The 21,258-nt window shown below is 45.0% G+C and overlaps 1 protein-coding gene across 4 annotated transcripts in view; it reads right to left on the bottom strand.

The window, feature by feature from the left end:
* The window catches only part of LOC140479597 (retinoic acid receptor RXR-gamma-A-like), a 334,953-nt gene that overhangs the window by 237,580 nt on the left and 76,115 nt on the right, over positions 1–21,258 (bottom strand). For 2 of the 4 annotated variants that reach the window (XM_072573423.1, XM_072573422.1), the window contains exon 2: positions 142–256. The exons of the other annotated variants lie outside the window; for them this stretch is intronic. In XM_072573423.1, coding sequence (XP_072429524.1) covers positions 142–190 — 49 coding nt within the window. In that variant the 5' untranslated portion in view covers positions 191–256. The remainder of the gene's footprint in view (positions 1–141; positions 257–21,258) is intronic. 4 annotated transcript variants of the gene reach the window in all.

Consider the following 21,258-nt stretch of genomic DNA (forward strand, 5'->3'; position numbering starts at 1 on the left):
GGGGGGGGGGGGGGGTGGGGGTGGGGGGGGGTGGGGGTGGGGGTGGGGTGGGGTGGGGTGTGAGAGAACTTGTTTCCCCCCAGCACAGGAAGGCGAGAATGAGAATGAGAATGTGAGAGGGTGGATTGAAGGCTTACTCACGGTTGTAGGTGACAGGGAGTTTCATGAAGTGGTGGTAGTGACCGTACATGTTGCTGCTGCTGCTACCTCCCTCTTGGGAACACTCACTGGTCTGTCTTCATAGTTTTGTCTGTTGCTGAGAGAGAGTGTGTGGAGAAGCTGCAGTCCCAGGAATGGTGCTGATAGGAACTAGCCACCCCCTTTACTGTGAGAGACAGAGTGGGTGGCTACAGCACCGCTCTCTCTCTCTCTCTCTGCCTGTCCAACTCTCCAAGCCAGGGACAGACTCTTTTTCCGTCTCTCTCTCTCTCTCGTCTCCCCTCCCCTCTTCTCACTGCCACACGTCAGAACCCCACCGAAGCCAAAAACTCTTAAAGCGGCATTGCCTGAGCTAGCCACAAGTTCTCAGAGCCCACAGTCAGCACTGAGGAATAGCCAGAACCCTTCAACCAGACCACAAAGGCTGTTCACCCCCACCGCAGCCAGTACTGGACAGAGGACAAGGGGCTAGTCACCTCCTCGGGTACACACTCTGGGCTGAGAGCTCCATACACAGTCGGTACAGCAGCCATGGGACTAATGCAGAGGAAAGTAGGACCGGAACAAGGCGGCTCCAGCAGAAAGCTCACCTATTACTTTGACAGTGCATTAGAAACAGAGCGGGCCATTAAACCAAAGAACAAAGTTCTTCGGAGACCCTATCCCCAAAGCACACGGTCCACACTATGCATTGCCTGCATGACACTCTGAACAAGGCTATTGTGCCTCCTGCACAGTCCACAGAGCAGTGTGCAACATGCACTCTTAAAGGGCCAGTGTCAGGAAGGTACACTCTCGGGAAGACAGGAAGTAGCTATCCAGCTCTTCTGTGCAGAGCCTGAGAACTGTATCAGCGTCTCCATGAAAGGGAGAGAAGACCTTCACCGACTCTCAGAACTTGTATTTCTATAGCACCTATTCCTACCCCAGGACAGTCACTGAGATTTTAACAGCTAACGAATTGCTACTGGAGTGCTTTAAGTAAGTTGGGGAAACACAGCAAAAATGCAAACATCAAGCTCCCACAGGGAGCAGGCAAGAGCTCGGACATTTACCCACTCAGTTATATTACTCAACCAACTATGGCATCTGTGGCAGTGGTTGTAAACCACTCTTTGCATTGGGTAAGAACAGAAAGGTGTCCTTTAACAGCACCTGCACTTGCCCTTTGCATATGCAAACGGGAAATTTGACACAGGCACAGAATATTTCAAACACAGCCTCAGCACACCTTCCTGTTCTTGTCCTGTCACCCTGTATGTTACACCACTTGGAAAGTATACCCAGTGCTTTCAAACAGGGTGAGGATTTCTGCCTCTTCCATCCTTTCAGACAGTAAGTTCCAGATCCCCTCCACCACCCATCCCCCCCACTACCGGGGGTGGAGAAATGACTCTTCCACTCCCTTCTAACCCTGCCATTAGTTCATTTAAACTATGCTCCCTGGCAATGGACTTCTCAACTAAGGGAAATAAGTTATTTCTATTCATGTTCGTCCCTTTACAGTCCTGACATAAATCTGGAACACTCTCCCTCGGAGAAGATGTTCGTGATCAATTTAAACTCTCGAGTCTGAGAAACAAAACTTTTTTTTTAATTGGTTAAGACTATTGCAGGATAAGAAATGAAAGTAGATAAACTAAACTGGGGGACAGTGACAGATTTCTGGATGTTAAAGGGTTACAGAGCTATTGCGGGGAAATGGCATTGTGAAGAATATCAGTCATGATATAGATGAATAGTACAGCAGATTCAATGGGCCAAATAGCCTTCCCCTGCACCTATTTCCTAAGACCAAACTGAATGGAGTGACAGCTTTGAGGAGCTGAATGGCTGTTTAGAGTCACAGAGATGTACAGCACAGAAACAGACCCAACTCATCCATGCCAACCAGATACCTAACCTAATCTAGACTCATTTGCCAGCACTTGGCCCATATCCCTCTAAACTGTTCGTATTCATATACCCATCCAAATGCCTTTTAAATGCTGTAATTGTACCAGCCTCCTCCACTTCCCCTGGCAGCTCATTCCATACACGTACCTTGAAAAGGTTGCCCCTTAGGTCCCTTTTATATCTTTCCCCTCTCACCCTAAACCTATGCCCTCTAGTTTTGGACTCCCCCACACCAGGGAAAAGACTTTGTCTATTTATCCTATCCATGCTCCTCATGATTTTATAAACCTCTATAAGGTCACCCCTCAGCCTCTGATGCTCCAGGGAAAATAGCCCCAGCCTATTCAGCCTCTCCCTATAGCTCAAATCCTTCAACCCTGGCAACATCCTTGTAAGTCTTTTCTGAACCTTCTCAAGTTTTGCAAATTCCTTCTGATAGGAAGGAGACCAGATTTGCACACAATATTCCAAAACTGACCCAACCAATGTCCTGTACAACCGCAACATTACCTCCCAACTTAATGCTCTGACCAATAAAGGAAACCATACCAAATGCCGCCTTCACTAGGACAGAGTGAGGACTGCAGGTGCTGGAGATCAGAGTTGTTGAGTGTGGTGTTGGAAAAGCGCAGCCGGTCAGGCAGAATCTGAGGAACAGGAGGATCGACATTTTGAGCATAAGCTTTTCATCAGGGATTGCATTCTTCAATATCCTATCTACCTGTAATTCCACTTTCAAGGAACTATGAACCTGCACTCCAAGGTCTCTTTGTTCAGCAATACTCCCTTGGACCTTACCATTAAGTGCATTAGTCCTGCTAAGATTTGTCTTTCCAAAATGCAGCACCTCACATTTATTTAAACTAAACTCCATCTGCCACTTCTCAGCCCATCTGATCAGAATCCTGTTGTACTCTGAGGTAACCTTCTTCGCTGTCCACTACACCTCCAACTTTAGTGTCAGCTGCAAACTTACTAACTATACCTCCTATGTTCACATCCAAGTCATTATATGAATAATGAAAAGCAGTGGTCCCAGCACCAGTCCTTGTGGCACACCACTGCTCACAGGCCTCCAGTCTGAAAAACAACCCTCCACCACCACCCTCTTCTACCTTTGAGCCAGTTCTGTATCCAAATGATCTGTATCCCTGTATTCCATGATCTAACCTTGCTAACCAGTCTCGCATAAGAAACCTTGTTGAACGCCTTAGTGAAGTCCATATAGATCACACCTACCACTCTACCTTCATCAATCCTCTTTGTTACTTCTTCAAAAATCTCAGTCAAGTTTCTGAGACATGATTTCCCACACACAAAGCCATGTTGACTATCCCTGATCAGTACTTGCCTTTCCAAATACATGTAAATCCTGTCCCTCAGGACTCCCTCCAACAACTTGCCCACCACCAACGTCAGGCTCACTGGTCTATAGTTCTCTGGCTTGTCCTTACCACCTTTCTTAAACAGTGGCACCACGATAGCCAACCTCCAGTCTTCCGGCACCTCACCTGTGACTATTTGCTTACATTTGAATAATCCCACAATTTGAAAATCTAGTTAATTGTATTTTTCACATTTTTGCTTTCTTCCTAAACATATTATGCTTTCTCTGTCAACTGTTAAAAAAATGAATGAATGAATCGAAGAACTAATTTGTCATTAGTCTGTGGAAGTCTCTGCCCGGCGTGCCATTGAGGCTGGATCATTGAACTTATCCAATGCTGAGTTTGATCAATTTTTGTTTGCTAAGAGAGTTGATGGTTGTGGAGAGGCAGACAGGAAAGGAGAGTTCAGGCCACAATTATCAGCCATGAGTTTATCAAAAAGCACAGAAAGTTTGAGGGTCTGAATGACCTAATCCCATTCCTCATTCTTGCAGATCCCCTCCCACTGCCCAGGATTGGCAAATCAAGCAGTCTCCCTGAATTGTTTGATATTGCAATTCATCCAGGAGTGTAATCAGTAATGTTTAACATTGTCTGCTGCCACTACTGATACACTCAGGGCACGAGGACATGTGATGGGACACAGTCCTGCCCCAGGCATCTGGGTCTGTGGGAAGGGAACTTTCATGGGTGTCAAACTGGAAGGGGAGTCAATGTAAAATCCTAACGGCACCAATACAGTCAGCTGTCAATTTACAACTGCCCTGTTTAGAATACTGCTTCAAGGCCTATTTCAGCCCCTGTGAATTGTCGGCTGGGTTTTAATTTATAATTATTTTACAACACTCACAAAACTTCAGTTTCTAGAAACATAGAACATAGAACAGTACAGCACAGTACAGGCCCTTTAGTCCTCGATGTTGTGCCAACCTTTTATCCTAATCTAAGATCAGACTAACCTACATACCCTTCATTTTACGATCATCCATGTGCCTATCCAAGAGTCGCCTAAATGTCCCTAATGTATCGAACTCTACTACTACTGCTGTTGGCAATGCATTTCACACACCCATCACTCTCTGTGTAAAGAACCTCCCTCTGACATCTCCCCTAAACCTTCCTCCAATCACCTTAAAATTATGCCCCCTCATGATAGCCATTTCCGTCCTGGGAAAAAGACTCTGGCCATCCACTCTATCTGTGCCCCTCATCATCTTGTACACTTTTATCAAGTCACCTCTCATTCTTCTTCACTCCAATGAGAAAAGCTCTAGCTCCCTCAACTTTTCTTCATAAGACATGCCCTCCAGACCAGGCAGCATCCTGGTAAATCTCCACTGCACCCTCTTTAAAGCTTCCACATCTTACCTATAATGAGGTAACCAGGACTGAAAACAATATTCCAAGTGCAGTCGAATCAGGGCTTTACAGAGCTGCAGCATAACCTCGTGGCTCTTAAACTCAATCCCCCTGCTAATGAAAGCCAACACACCATATGCCTTCTTAACAACCTATCAACCTGGGTGGCAACTTTGAGTTTGCTCAACCAGAACAGACCAAGACAAACAGTTCCATCAGGGCTGTCCTAAAGGAGCAATATCCCCATCTAAAGTCTTGGACAAAAAACCCCTTCATTCTGTGAAAAGGAAAATGTCAAAAGAATTTAATGTAATTTTAATCATCAGACGTGGTATTACAATTCAACATGCTTTGTACAGTGGTCCTCAGCACATCAGTGATACTGACTGTATCTCTACTGATCCTACTCCCTCAACAAGCAATACTGGGATCTGGGAAGGGTTTAATGCAGAAGTATTCCTCGCAATCCCCCGGAGGAAAGGGATGGAATCTCTCCCCCGGAATCTATACCTTGGATCTACAAGCTGTGTTCTCCTGAATCTTAACCGGTGGGTAACAACCAGCCTAAAAGATTATAGTAATCAGAGACTTGAGTTTCACCAGGCAATTTTGACATTGACAGTCACTACTACATTGTAGAGAAGACTCATTTAGTGTCAGTCTCGTGGTTAACACCAACACCGAATGAGGAGAAAGTGAGGACTGCAGATGCTGGAGTTCAGAGCTGAAAATGTGTTGCTGGAAAAGCGCAGCAGGTCAGGCAGCATCCAAGGAGCAGGAGAATCAATGTTTCTCCTGTTAAGCCCTGTTAATCGATGTTAAGCCCTTCGATTCTCCTGTTCCTTGGATGCTGCCTGACCTGCTGCGCTTTTCCAGCAACACATTTTCAACAACCAACACCGAATGTCATTGCTCCATTTTGAAATAAGCCCTGCTCTAGTTTCAGTTCAGAGGAATCTCTGAAGAGGTGGCTGAGGGCTATTCCAGAAAAATGCTGGTTTAACTTCAGCTCAACGGGAATGTATCACATCAGAGAATGACACAACACTAAAAGTGGCCATTCAGCTCATCCAGTCTGTTCTGGTTCCTATCTAATTGGTCCCAATCTCTCATTCTTCTCCTATAGTCTTACAAGTGACTCTATCATTTTATTTGCGCAATTTCCCTTTCAAAGCTATGACTGAATCTGTTCCCATCAACCTTTCAGGATGTATATTCCACATCCCAACTCATTGTTGATTAAAATAAAACTTCCTCTGCTCTATTTCACCAATTATTTTCAAAATTGCTGTCATCTTGTTACTGCGGTCACTGAAAACAGTTTGTCCTTACTTACAATATCAAGTCCATGATTTTGAACATCTCTATCAAATCAACCCTCAATCTTCTCTGTTCCAAGTGAACTACCCCAGTTTCTTCTCAAAGTTGAAAGGTGACAACCCCCTTCCCTGGTTCCATTCTAGGAAATCTTTTGTGGACCCTCACCAAGGCTTTAACTGAGATGCAATTCTCCAGTTGAGGCCTAACTGATGACCATGTTGCATCTCACTGAGCTGACAGGTTTGTCTTGGCTTTTGGACAGGTGCCCCAGGTTGAGGATTGACAGTGCGAGCTGGCAACAGTGTTGGAGCTTGGAGGATTTCCCAAGGGAGGCCTACTTCAGATCAACCCTAACCTGGAATTTGGGAGCTTAGAAGGATCCGGAGTCAGCTGTGATCTCGGAAAACTGGGGAGGGTAAAAGTCCCAATATGGGGAAATGAAAGTAAATTGCATATCTTTGAATATATTTGTTTGTTAGGTATTTCAGTATGGAAAAATGGTAAGAGGTCCAGTTGACTGACAGTCAAGATAGTTCTCTTCGTGTCACGGAGAGCTGTTCAGGGGGCGCGGGGGAGCGGTATTGTGAGATTGGATATTGAGATGGGTGAGAAGACTTATAAAGGCACAAGATCATGTTAGAGAAGTGCTCGAGCCAGAGTTGGCAACCCCAACTGAGGGCTAGAAGCCACAACACTCTACACCATCAGGAGGAGGTGAGGACCGCAGATGCTGGAGATCAGAGTCGAGAGTGGGGTGCTGGGAGAGCACAGCAGGCCAGACAGCATCCGAAGGGCAGGAGAATCGATGTTTCGGGCCGGAGCCTTTCATCAGGAATGAGGCTTGTGGCCCAAGGGGGCTGAGAGATAAATGGGAAGTGGCGGGGGGGGGGGTGGTCGGGCTTGGGAGGAGGGGGGGAAGGTAGCTGAGAATGCAATAGGTAGATGAAGGTGGGGGAGACGGTGATAGGTTGGAGAGGAGGGAGAAGTGGATAGATGGGAAAGACGATGAACAGGTCAAGTGGGCGGTGCCGGGTTTGAGGCTTGGGACTGGGATAAGGTGGAGGGGAGGGGAAATGAGGAAACTGGTGAAATCCACCTTGATCCCGTGTGGTTGCAGGGTCCCAAGGCAAAAGATGAGGCATACTTTCTCCATAGGTGGAGGACTGGTAAACAGACAAGAAGGAGGGAGTGAAGGTAAATTAGAAATGTTTATATTGACTGGCCATGGTTACTGAAGTGACGTGAGGATCAGTATTGAGCCTTCATGTATTTACAATCTCAGATTCAAGTCCAACCTGCTCCAGCAGTGTGCAATAACTTCTCTGAACTGGTTGATTAGAAAAACAGGTTAATTTTTTTTTAAATTAAGAGACTGCTAATAATGTTTCCTGACAATTCAAATAATGGTGGAGATGTAAGCTGTGGGGAGGACAAAGAGCGACTTCAAAGAGATATAGCCAGGTTAAGTGAGTGGCCAACAAAGTGGCAGATGGAGTGTAATGTGGCAAAGTGAGAGATTATTCGCTTTGCAGTTGGAGAATAGCAAAGCAAAATATTTTTCAAAGGCGTAAACCTGATGTTCGCATTCAGAGAGCCTTCGATGTAACATAACCAGAAATTGCTGGAAAAGCTCAACAGGTTTGGCAGCATTTGTGGAGAGAAATCAGGGTTAATGTTTCGGGTCGATGTACTTGTACAAAGAACACAAAGATGTAGCATGTGGTTCCAGCAAGGAAGCACACTGTAAAGAGACTTCCCAAAAGTATATTTAAGGACGGATATACTTGCATTGAAGACAGCACAGCAAGGTATACTACATTGGTCCCTGGCTTGAAGGGGCTGCTGCTGAGAGGCTGAGTAACCCGTACTCTCGGAGGTTTGGAACAATGAGACAGTGAAACATTCAAGATTCTGAAGGGGTTTTATGGGTTGATACTGAGAGGCTTTTCTCGCTGACTGAGGAATTTCACAGAATCATTGAATCTCTACAGTGTGGGAGCAGGCCATTCAGCCCATTGAGTCCACAACAGATTCTCCGAAAACCACCCCCCCCCCCCCCAACTACCCTATCCCTGTAACCCTGCATTTCCTCTGGCTAATCCACCCAGCATGCACATCCTTGGACACGATGGGCAATTTAGCATGGCCAAACCACCTAACCTGCATATCCTTTGACTGTGGGAGGAAACCGGAGGACCCGGAGGAATCCCATGTAGACACTAGGAGAGCATGCAAACTCCACACAGACAGTCACCCGAGGGCGGAACTGAATCCAGGTCCCTGGCGCTGTGAGGCACCAATGCTAACCACCGAGCCACCATGCTGCTCAATTGGTTCTTTTCACTCAGACATCTGCAAAAACTTGGAATTCTCTCCCTCAAAGGGTTGTGGATGCTCCATCACTGAATATGTTTAAGGCTGGAGTACACAGATACTTGGTCTCTCAAGGGAAATGGGGAGTGGACAGAAATCAGCTCTGGTCATGTGAAATGGGGAAGCAATCTGGATGGGTTGCTCTACTCCTGCACCTATTTCTCACGTTCTCATGTAACTTTGGCACTTTCCTCATTTGCCATCCACAGAGGGATCACAATCAGTAAACCTGGCTGATCTGTTTCCATTTCTCACCCTCCACCCCTCCCAAATCCTCTAAATAACGTTGAGACCGGCTAACTCAATACGGGTTAATTGTATTTCCTGAAACCATCAGCACATTGGCAATAACTGTTTTCTATAGGAAGGAGCACATTACACTCTGAGACACATGTAGCACATACATATATACATTGGGCATTGAGTCCATTCAACAGGCTGGGGTATAAAAAACAACAAACCAGTGAAAGCCATTAGCATGAAAATATTAATTAGAACAGTGCAGTTGTGCTCAAAAGTAAATATGAAAGAGTACATCCAAAAATAGATTTGTTTTTGCTCAACTGCATGTCCTGAAATGGAACAAGCTGTCCTGCAGGACCTGTCAGTTCAGGCTCTGTGAACACTTGGATAAGCACACAGCCTTCCATGTGTGCTAATGCTCTCTCTCTGTCTTGCTGTCTCTCCCTTGATTGTTCTCTCTTAACGTTCTACTCTGTCTCTCTCCATCTCGGTCTCTCACCCTCCTTTCCTGTCTCTCTTTTTCAATGCCTCCCTCACTCTGTCTCTATTTTTCTCTACCTCCTTCCCTCTGTCTCTCCCTTTCTCTCTGATGCTTCCTGTCTCTCCCTCCCGCTCCCTGACAATTTCTCTCCCACTCTCTGGAGTCCCTCTATCTCTGCCTTGCTTTCTTTCCCTCCAACTTTCTCCATCTCCTTCTCTCTGTCCAGATTTCCTTTTCTCACACTCTCTTTTTCTCTTGTCTTGGTCTCACTCACTCTATCTCTGTCAGTTTCCCCATCACTCGCGCCCTCCTCTCACTCTGCCACTTTCTCTCCTGTCTCTTTCATTTCCCCATCTCTCTCCGTAACAAAACTCAGACACCGTTAAAACTACAGAAGAACAATGACCTTGAGTTTAAGATGTAAACAGTGAATTCTTGCTGAGATCAGAAGGAGGGTGTGGAGGTTAAAATCATCCAAGGTGCAGCAGAATGTTCAAAAACTTCTATTTTCTCGAATTGTTGAATTGGGGAGGAGGGGGAAGGAAGGGCTGGAGCGACGTCGGGTGGGGAAATGATGTGCAAAAAGCCTACAGGCGTAGCCTTCTGAAAACAGAAAGAAAAAATGTTGGAAGCAACACAGTACAAACATCAGCACTTGTGCAGGCTTTCTGTGTTCACTTTGGATTTTCAGCAAATGCACTTTATCTGGACAGAACAATCAATGGATTCCCAAAGGAAATTGAAGATTAAACAGTCTGGAATTTGGGATGGGGCGCATTACAGACTGTGACAATACCTTTGTGTTACATGATGGGCATTCACAGAAAATTAGATGGAAATTACAGACAGGCTCAGGCCATTCAGCTCAAACAATCTATACCATGTGAGCCTCCTGGCTTGTCCTTTTGCCTCAAGAGTTTGGCTAGCTTCCTCAATGCATCTGTGGGACCTGCCTCCCCTCCTTCCTGCAACAGTGAGTTACCCACATTTTCACCACTCTCAGTGCAAGGAATCGGGAATTTAAAGCAGTAAGTTATAGGCCTTAAAACATCAAATAATGCACAATTATATTAACTGATAAGGGATATGCTTGCTTAACAGAATAAGTCACAAGGCTCAACAGTTTCCTTTCAAACAGCACACAATCTTAGTATCAACCAAACCATCTCACAGCCAATAAATTGCTGTGTTGAACAAAGAAATCTGGACTATTTGGCCCCTCGGGCCTGTTCCCCCATTCGATAGAATTGTGACTGATCTGATTTGTAGCCTCAACTACACTCTCCTGTGCACCTCCCTCCCCCTCCATATCCATTGACTCCCCAGTTAATCCAGGATCTAACTCAACTTCAAATAAATTCCATGCCCCAGCCTTCACTGCGCTCTGGGGAAGAGAACGAAACTGATTAATGATCTGAGGAAAGAAAGCAATTCTCCTCATATCTGTCTTTCATGGGAGACCCCTTATTTTTTAAACAGTGTTTTCCCCCCCCCACCCCGGTTCTAGTCTCTCCCACAAGGGGAAATGTCCCTTCAGCCTCCACTTTATCAAGTCCCCTCAGAAGCTCATACATTTCAATAAGGCCACCCTGTACTCTTCTAACCACCAGTGTGTACAGACTCAATCTGACCTCATAAGAAAATCCCTTCATCTTAGGAATCAGTCAGAGATGTGCTTACTGCTGTAATATAAGAAACGTGGCGAGCAGATGTATGATAATGAATCTGTTTTTAATCATGTGGGCTGAGATATAAATATTGGCCCAGACACTGGGAGAATTCCCCTGCTCTTCTTTGAAGTACACATTTGGGATCTTTTACAATTGGCTTAGTGCAAGCAGATAGGGTCTCAGTTTAGCACCTCATTGAATTGATGACACTACCAAAACTCCCTCAGCACTGCACTGGAGCATCAGCCAGGAACGTGCGCTCCAGAGTGAGAGCTGAGCCCATAACACTCCAACTGAGAGGCCACAGCGGACACCGTCTCGTTGTCTCCCATCCAGACAAAGGACAAGTCACTGCTCTGTCTCAGGGGTTCGGAGGGAGGGAAAACAGCTGGGCGGTCAATGGCCCCAGCCAGACATCACTGTAAAGTCCACATCAATCAGACCTTTGCAACTGAAAACTGAGCTGATTATTTAGATCAAGAGCTCTGAGTGCACTACCCACATGCTCACTCCGGGTGGATTTGACAGTAGTACGATGTGATGTGAACAAATGCACTCTCGTTAATAAATCATAAAGTGTATGTTATATTATTGCAGTGTGCCTGGCTGCACTTGAGGGTGAGCATTGCAAAACCCCAGGAATATCAAACCTTTCTTTAAACTGGGGTCACTGACCTTTGTATGCAACCCACAGGAGTTTTTTTTGATTTGATTCATTTTCATCTTGTTGATGTCATTGAAAAGACGGGTATTTATTGCCCATCACCGTTGCCCTGGTGATGGTGCTGACACAAATTGAGTATTGTCAGAAGATAGTGAAGCATTAATACGGGGAGCTCATGCTGTGGTGGGCATCATCCTTGCCTTTGAGCCAGAGACTCCGAGTTCAAATCCCACTCTCAGGCTTCAGGGCCTATGACAGAATGCTCATAGTGTGCTAAATCCTTCCAAAATGTAACACTGGGGTCAGCCAGAACCACTAGCTAGCTACAATGCAAAAGCCTCCTCATGTTATAAAGACACGTGTGCAGCTATCTGTGGCAACTGTCCCCATCATTTCAAAGGATTGTTTAGCCAGAAGAAGTGGTGGAGGCTGGTCCAATTGCAACACTTAAGAGGCATTTGGATGGACATATGAATAGGAAGGGTTTGGAGGGATATGGGCCGGGTGCTGGCAGGTGGGACTAGCTTGGGTTGGGATATCTGGTCGGCGTGGACGGGTTGGACCAAAGCGTCTGTTTCCGTGCTGTACATTTCTATGACTCTATGATGAGAACAGAGTTATACAAGGTGGTGTCAGACAGATAGGCCAGACAAAGCACAGACAGAATGTTTCCCATCAGCAGGACCCTAATGAATTCTCGGAAACTAATTGATTCCTCGTTGCTTTCTCTGACTTGTATGTAGATCTGAAGTACTGTGAACTGCTCATCTCAACATTTTAAAAAAAGGATATAGATAAGCATTAGAAGGTGCAAAAAAGACTTTGAAGAATTAAAACAAAACAGAGAGGGAACAGGTATCAGTAAAGGAGAACTCTGCTCTAGAAAATAAAGAGGTGATGTGATAGAAGTCTTCAAAGTTATGATTCCAGTCGGGTATAGGCAGAGAAGATGATCTTATGTTTGAGGGAGTCCAGGAGCCATTATTTATCAGATGGTCCCTAATAAACCTAGTTGTGAATTCAGGAGAATCTTCTTTTCCCACAGAGTGGTGAGTATGAGGTTGAGGCGAGTAGCATTGAGGGAACATAAATAAATTTATGAGGGAGAAAGACATGGAAAAATCTGGTAATAGTCAAATGAAGGTAGACAAAGGCTTGTGTGGGGCATTAACACCGGCACAGCACAGCTGGGCTGAATGGCCTGTTTCTTATATACGGATGACAGCCAGCTCTATCTCACCGTCACTTCTCCCAACTCCTCCACTGATGCTAAACTATTATAGAAGAGACCCTCTCTCACATGCAGAGAATGGATAGGCAGAAACTTTCTCTCATCAAATACCAGGAAGAATAAAGGTCTGCCTTCAGTTGCCTTGGCCCAGGCTCTGGAAATCTCTCCCTACACTTCTCTGCCTCTCAACCTCGCCTTCCTCCTTTAAGACATTCCTTAAACCTTTAACCAAGCTTTTAGTGACCTGACCGAACATCTCTTTCTGTTGTGCGAGCTGTCATACCTTGTTTTATAATGTTTCTGTGAAGTGCCGACATTTCACTGCATTAATGGTGCTATGTAAATGCAAGTTGTTGTGGGGTTACATAGACGTGTGACAGAGAAGGGATTAGGAAGTAAGCAGTTAGGGTTGGGTTGAAGTCAGGTGGGAGGAGGCTAGCATGAAGCATTAACACTAGCATGGACCATATGGCTGACATGGCTGGTCATAGGGTCACAGAGTCATAGAGATGTACAGCATGGAAACAGACCCTTCAGTCCAACCCGTCCATGCCGAACAGATATCCCAACCCAATCTAGTCCCACCTGCCAGCACCCGGCCCATATCCCTTCAAACCTTTCCTATTCATATACCCATCCAAATGCCTCTTAAATGCTGCAATTGTACCAGCCTCCAGCCACATCCTCTGGCAGCTCATTCCATACACGTTTCACCCTCTGCGTGAAAACGTTGTCCCTTAGGTCTCTTTTAAATCTTTCCCCTCTCACCCTAAACCTATGCCCTCTAGTTCTGGACTCCTCAACCCCAGGGAAAAGACTTTGTCTATTTATCCTATCCATGCCCCTCATAATTTTGTAAACATGTATAAGGTCACCCCTCAGCCTCCGACGCTCCAGGGAAAACAGCCCCAGCCTGTTCAGCCTCACCCTGTAGCTCAGATCCTCCAACCCTGGCAACATCCTTGTAAATCTTTTCTGAACCCTTTCAAGTTTCACAACATCTTTCCGATAGGAAGGAGACCAGAATTGCATGCAATATCCCAACAGTGGCCTAACCAATGTCCTGTACAGCTGCAACATGACCTCCCAACTCCTGTACTCAATACTCTGACCAATATAGGAAAGCATACCAAACGCCTTCTTCACTATCCTATCTGCCTGCGACTGGTCCTGGGCTGTAAACTTAGTGTAATTCTATATAATCTGATAATGACCAGATAGTCTAATTTTAACATAACTCGTGCAGAGTGGGACACCAGGGAGAAGTGTTTTGGAAGATAGTGCTGTAAGTTCCTTTACTTCAAACTGAGGAGGCAATTGGGGCCTGGCGTTTAATGTCTCCGCTGAAAGACAGTGCCTCTCACAATCCAGCAGTCCCTCCATACTGGGACTGGGAATATCAGTAATGAAGCTGCAAAATAATGAGCTTGTGATCCAATGTACAGTTCACAGAGTTCCACAATGATACAGAACCACTCATGCAATCATGTCTTTGAATGAGCTTTCTAATTTATCCCACTCTCTTAAACTTTCTATCAAATCTCCAGAGTGGAGCTTCTCCCAATTTATCGTCGAGATTAGAGTGAGGTGCTGGAAAAGCACAGCAGGTCAGGCAGCATCTGAGGAGCAGGAAAATCGACGTTTCAGGCAAAAGCCCTTCATCAGGAATCTCCCAATTTATATCCACTTCCCAGCCCAAAGAGGGAAAGCTTCTTGCTGGACTGTGGGCTGACAACATGCCAGTGACTTAGCCCAGAATATTGTCATGAAGTTACAGACATCTGGACGTGACTGGGGGCAGCTATTCTCGATTGTGCCCCCTCAAAACCTCTTAGAGCTTGAACATCTCCATTGGCTTCCTTTTTAATCTCCTGTTCTGGGAGGGAGAACAATGAGAGCAAGAATACGCATTGTGTGGAAAGCAAGCGACAAGAACTAGCACATCGGAGAGGTTCAGGTATCTTTAAACTTGAAATGACAAGTAATGAACCTGCAAAATAATAAGCTTGTAATCCTATGTACAGTTCAAGGAATCATACAATGAGACAGAATCACTCAGGTAATCGTGTCTTTGAAAGAGCTTTCTAATTCATTCCCATTTTCTTAAATTTTCTATAAAGCTTTGTGCGTTTTTCATTTCAAATATTTCTTTAATTCCTGTTCGCCTGCTATCAATGAAACTGCTCCAGCACCCTTTCAGACAGTGCATTCCAGGTCAGAACTTATTACTTTAAAAAATATTCCCTCATTTTCAATTTGGTTTTGTCAGCAATTTTCTGAAGTCTGTGCCTTTTGATTATACAGTATCTCTTTCTTCCAGTGACAACCAATCATAGAGTCAGAGAGATGTACAGCATGGAAACAGACCCTTCGGTCCAACCCGTCCATGCTGACCAGATATCCCGACCCAATCTAGTCCCACCTGCCAGCACCCGGCCCATATCCCTCCAAACCCTTCCTATTCATATACCCTTCCAAATGCCTCTTAAATGTTGCAATTGTACCAGCCTCCACCACATCCTCTGGCAGCTCATTCCATACACGTACCACCCTTTGCGTGAAAAAGTTGCCCCTTAGGTCTCTTTTATATCTTTCCCCTCTCACCCTAAACCTATGCCCTCTCGTTCTGGACTCCGTGACCCAATGGAAAAAACTTTGTCTATTTATCCTATCCATGCCCCTCATAATTTTGTAAACCTCTATAAGGTCACCCCATAGCCTCCGACACTCCAGGGAAAACAGCCCCAGCCTGTTCAGCCTCTCCCTATAGCTCAAACCCTCATCCTCTTGAATACCTCAATTAAATCTCCCCTGAACCTTCTCTGTTCTGAGGCGAACAACCCCAGCTTCTGAAGGTCTGTCTCCATAACTGAAATCCTTCGTTGCTGGTTATCTTTTGGCTGATCTCTTTTGTGGGTTCTCCAAGAGTGGCGCAACTCAGAAACACAATACTCTCAGTGAGGCCTAACCAGTGATTTATAATAGTTTAATTCTTGGTGTAGCCTTTTCAGTTTGCAAGTGGTTTTGGGTATTTGTGTGGGTGCTTGGCATAATGATTGTCAAGCCTTTTCCCTCTCCCAGTTTCTTCCTGTACCCACTGGAGGTGTTAACTCAGATTAAAATCAAGAGCTTCCCCTTCTTTAGGTCCACCCTTTGCCAATGAGGTGAGGCTCAATTGGGAGCCATCAAGATTCCCCATCAATATCCTGGGAGTTATCATTGACCAGAAACGCAAGTAGACTTGTCACATAAGTACTGTGGCTCCAGGAGCAGGTCAGAGGCTGGGAATTCTACCAAAAAACTCACCTCCTGACTCCCCCAAGCCTATTCACCATCTACAAGGCACAAATCTGGAGGGTGATGGAATATTCTCCACTTGCCTGGATGGGTGCAGTTCCAGCAAGAAGCTTGACACCATCCAGGATAAAGCAGGCCACTTGACTGACATCACGTCCACCAACACCCTTTCCCTTGATCACCAATGCTTAGTAGCAGCAACTGTACTGTCTGCAGGGTGCACTGCAGAAATCCAACAAAGGCACCTTCCAGACATTCAAACATTTCCAACTAGAAGGGCAAGGGCAGCAGACAACATGGGGACAGCACCCCCTACAAGTTCCCCTCCAAGCCACTCACCGTCCTGACTTGGAAACAGATCTGTGTTCCTTCACTGTCGCTGGGTCAAGATCCTGGAATTCCCTCCCTAATGGCATTGTGGGTCTACATGCAGCACATGGACTGCAACAGTTTGAGAAGGCAGCTCACCATCACCTTCTTAAGAGCAAGTAGGGATGGGCAATAAATGCTGGCTCAATCAACGAAACCCAGTATCCATGAATGAATTAAACAATTATAATGCTGAGTCCCAATATTCACGCTGGAATCTCAAGCCTTTGAGTTCACTTGGGATCAGAGGTTGAAAGTGTAGGACTCCCAAACCCTTCAGTTGGGTTGCTGAGGCACTAAGGAACAGGGGAACGGGATAGTATCCTGTAATGTCGTGCTTCTCAATTTGGGGTCGGGACCCCAATGTGGGCTGAAATTTTGGGGTAGTGAACTCTGAGGCAGTAACAGCTGCTGTAGAGCTCTAACAAAGTTGTAATAGCTGTACTCTGCTGTAACAACACTCGCTCTCAGAGCCTGCAAAGCCCATGCTCTCAGTACCCAGTGAAGGCTTGCAACAATTTTCAAGTCTTGAAACTGAGTAACAGTGGGGAAAAAGTTTGGAAAGGCACTGCTGTATTATGTGTGGGTATGCACACCTCCATGTGGGTGGGTGAGTGTATTGGGTGGAGGTGTACGTGTGTGTGTGAGAGTGTGAGTGAGTGATTGTGTGTGTGTGCGTGTGTGTGTGTGTGAGAGTGAGTGATTGCGCGCGTGTGTGAGAGTGAGTGATTGCGTGTGTCCGTATGTGTTTGAGTGAAAGAGAGAGACAGGGTGTGTGTGAGAGTGAGTGACTGAGGGAGGGAGAGTGTGTGTGTGTGTATGTGTATGCATGCATGTGTGTGTTTGTGTGTGTGTTGGGTTGGGGTGGGGTAGGTCGCTCTGTCTCCAGAAAGACATTTGGGATTCTGTTTAGTTGGTCACTGAAAGGAAACTTATGAATTCTTATGAAATTTATGAGTTGTTATGAAAGTATGAGGAGGGTAGTGATAGTTGGTGGAACGGACAGACACATGACACAAAATTGAACACATCTCAGTGTGAAGTGATGCCTTCTGGTAGGAAGAACAAGAAGCAATACAAAATTGTAAAGACGGTACAGAATCAGAGGGACCTGGGAGTTTACAAGTACAGGTACATCTTTGAAGGTGGCATAGAAACATATGAATTAGTTGTGGGCCATTCAGTCCCTCTAGCCTGCTCCACCATTCAATAAGATCATAGCTGGGGTGTTTGTGCCCTCAACTTCACAACCTCATTAATGCTTGACTCAATTGTTTGTGAAGAATATATCTATCTCTGCCTTCAAAATGTTCAGTGACCTTACTTCAGGTGCTCTGTGTGGAATTTCAAAGACTCATCACTCTCTCTCCTTATCTCCATCTGAAATGGGAGACTGCTTATTTTTAAACTGTGTTCCCAGGTTCTTATCTCCCCCAAAAGGGGAAATGTCCATTCAGCAAATCCATTTCATGTCTCCAAAAAAGCATTCCAACCCCAAAACATATCAGGAGAAATCATGGAAGTTATGTCACACCTTAGAAAACGCTGGGGTGGCCTCAGCTGGAGTACAGTGTCCAGTCTGGACAACTTACTTTAGAAAGGATGTGAAGGGATGAGAGCTTACAGAAAAGATTTACAAGAAGGGATCCAGGGATGAGGGACTTGTACAAACCAATTATTTTAATGTTTCTATTTTTTTGATTGTGAACTGAAATGGGAATAAGACTAATTTAAAAGTCAAGTCTTGTTGAAAGCAAGTAACCTGCCACACATTGGAAGTGCTGTTTACACAGCTGCTTGTTTGAGCAGTGGAGAGAGCGTAGTTACAGGTAAGTTGGAGTCTGGGAGTGTGCATGAACAGAGATTTGGCTGGCAACCAGTCACTGATGAATCTGTGGAATAATGGTGAGTTAGCAATGACAAGGCCTCCGGCCTGGCAACAACTATGTGAGTGGCTCCCAAAGAAACAGCTCAGAAAATGTGAACGTTCGGGTCAGAGGCTATCAACTCTCTGGAAGCAAGGAGCTGTGTTTTTGCCCTACAGTAAAATACATCTCAAGCCTGAAGATAGCCAGTTTCTCTCTCCTCATGTGTCCACCTAGGATGAGAGGTTGAAAGTGTCGGACTCTCAAACCCATCAGCTGGGTTGCTGAGGCAGTGAAGCAATTTTAGTAAGGGGCAGAGGAGGAGGGTAATATCCTGTAATGTAGTGCTGTGACTTTTAATCAGTAAGTCGGGGACCTTTATAAGTATGAAGCAGTCACCCTGTGCCCTGAAAACGAGTATCTGGAGAAATAACGCTCTGATCAGCAAAAGTATCATCTCAGCAAACCCTGTGGACAGGGCCCACTGAACTGCCTTCCCAGCCTTTCCCTCTGCCCACATTTTTCCCTGTCTACCTTTTTTTTGTATGCAGAGGGGGAGTTTATAAGGGCCTTAAGAGTTTTTAACTAGTTGAGCTGTATGTTGATGGTTCATAATTATTTATTCATAATTAATAGTAACCCTTGTTAAGTGCAAAAACCTGGTCCATGCTGACTGACAGTTGGGAAGTTTTGCTTATTTAAAAACTTTTTAACTTTTGAGATAACTCCAGGAAGAGTGGAGCTTGTATTTCCAATGCTCACTAACAGGTGTAACAGACTTCAATTACAATGATAGATTGGAGAGGCTAAGGGCTATTGTCCTTAGAAGAGATTAAGAGGAACTTTGATAGATGGGAATCTGGGCAGAGCAGATAGGGACAAACTGTTCCAGGGTGGGGGACTGAGACGTAGATGACACTGATTTAAGGGAATTGGCAAAAGAAGTGAGAGTGAAATGAGGACAAAATGTTTGGCACAATGGGTGACTAGGATGTGGAATGTACTACCTGAGAGTGTGGTGGAGAAAGATTCGATTATCCTTTCAAAAGGGAACTGAATAATTATCTGAAGAGAATAAAAGAAGACAGGCTAAAGCAACGGAATGAACTGGCAATGTTACTGCTGCAGAGAGCTGCCACTGACATGGCAGGCAGACTGGCCTCCTCCTATGCTGTGGTCCTTCCCTGATTCTGTGACCAATCTCCAGCCCCCTCCACGTTCTCACTGCCCGAGTCCCACCTGCTTCCCATCCATTCATTTCACAAATGCCCTTTTTGATTCTTCTCCAGTGATTGGGGTTACACAAAGCACAGTGAACATGAGACTGTGCTTTCATTACCTTTATTGAATTAAGCGATATTGAGTTCTCCCATTGTGTCTCACTTACACAGCCCTTTCCCATTCACATTCACTTTCAATCAATGTCTAATTTATACCAGGATGCCCCCTACACCTAAATGAAATCGAAAACCCACAGAATCAAAATTAAGCTAAGCATTTGGATCTACGCAGGGACAAATTAAAGGGTAATGGTCTTCATGGAAATAAAGTGTCTGACAAATTGGTTATTGCATTTTTACAATCATCGTCCAAGTTTATCCGACTAAATAGTGTGTAAACATTAGGGACACTGCTAATATTATTACTCTTCTCAATATACAAAAATGAGATATGAACTGGGTGTGGCAGGTGACTATCAGAGAGAACAGAAAAATAAGACATTGTTCGAATGAAAGGGATTTTAAGCAACTTCAAATAGACACACACGTGCCAAGTGGGATGAAGAAGAACTTACAATTGAATTATAATTTAATGTCCCTTCCATGACATCCCCAGGACACAGTGTAACTAACCAAGCAGTTTCTAAAGTGCAGTCAGCATGTAATATATGAAACCTGGCAGTGAATTTGGAGCAAACCCTCACAAACAGCAGAACCAGTTCCGAAGAAGAGTCATTAGACCTGAAACGTTAACTCTGTTTCTCGCTCCACAGGTGCCGCCAGACCTGTTGAGTTTCTCCCACATTGTTTCAGATTTCCAGCATCCACAGAGCGTTTTGCTTTTATCGCAATTTAATATCTGGTCTCGGAGCAAAGAGAGAGGGGCAGTGATAGGAATTGCCCCTGGAACACAGTGAGAATTTTGTCGGGCGAGAGATTCCCAATGTTTGCCGTTGTCTTTAATGCAGCTTATGAGTTTAGATGGCTGAATCTGGGGCAGGGGTGGGTATACGCCACTGATATGTGATGCCTTATCAATGAGTAAATATGGAAATATGTTGTAAACTTAATAGACTTATTTTTACTGAATGAGATAAATTGCTTGCGCATCCTTTAATGACAATGATGGACATAAATGCATTTAAAAGGCTGTTCCTTACTAATCCTGAAGGGCTGTTGTGCTACAGTGGCTATGTCCCATGTTGATATGATGGGTCAAAGGGCCTTTTTCTGTTCTGTGGGCCTCTATGATTCCATGCCCCAATCTCTGAGGAAGGAGACCCAGGTTCAAATCCCACCAGCTCCAGAGGTGTGCAATAATATCTTTGAACAAGTTGAGCAGGAAATATTTTTTTTCCTGATTCTTAACAATGTCCAAATTTCAAACTTCCCTCCACTGTCCTCTCAACATTAACTATAGATGGACAGGAATTGCAGACCTTTCCACGTCCTGGGAATAGATGAAAGAATAAATGAAATGTCCAAAACCTTCCACTGCTCTTGAACAACAAAACACCATTCTGAATGGGGCCATAAAGCCTTTGAGATTCTGGTAAATACTTTTTGCTGTATTTCCCAGCAGAATCTCCATGAGTTTTGTAAGGAGTGCTCTTTATCTGGGGCATCGCAGTTCTTGAGAAGTGAAGGTCTGTTGACTCAACTTTCAAAAGACTGGTGACAAATGAACCTTCTGCCACTGTTTCTGAATCAGGGAAATCTGAAG

Source organism: Chiloscyllium punctatum, chromosome 7 (genome assembly GCF_047496795.1).
Source record: "Chiloscyllium punctatum isolate Juve2018m chromosome 7, sChiPun1.3, whole genome shotgun sequence".
Lineage (NCBI taxonomy): Eukaryota > Metazoa > Chordata > Chondrichthyes > Orectolobiformes > Hemiscylliidae > Chiloscyllium > Chiloscyllium punctatum.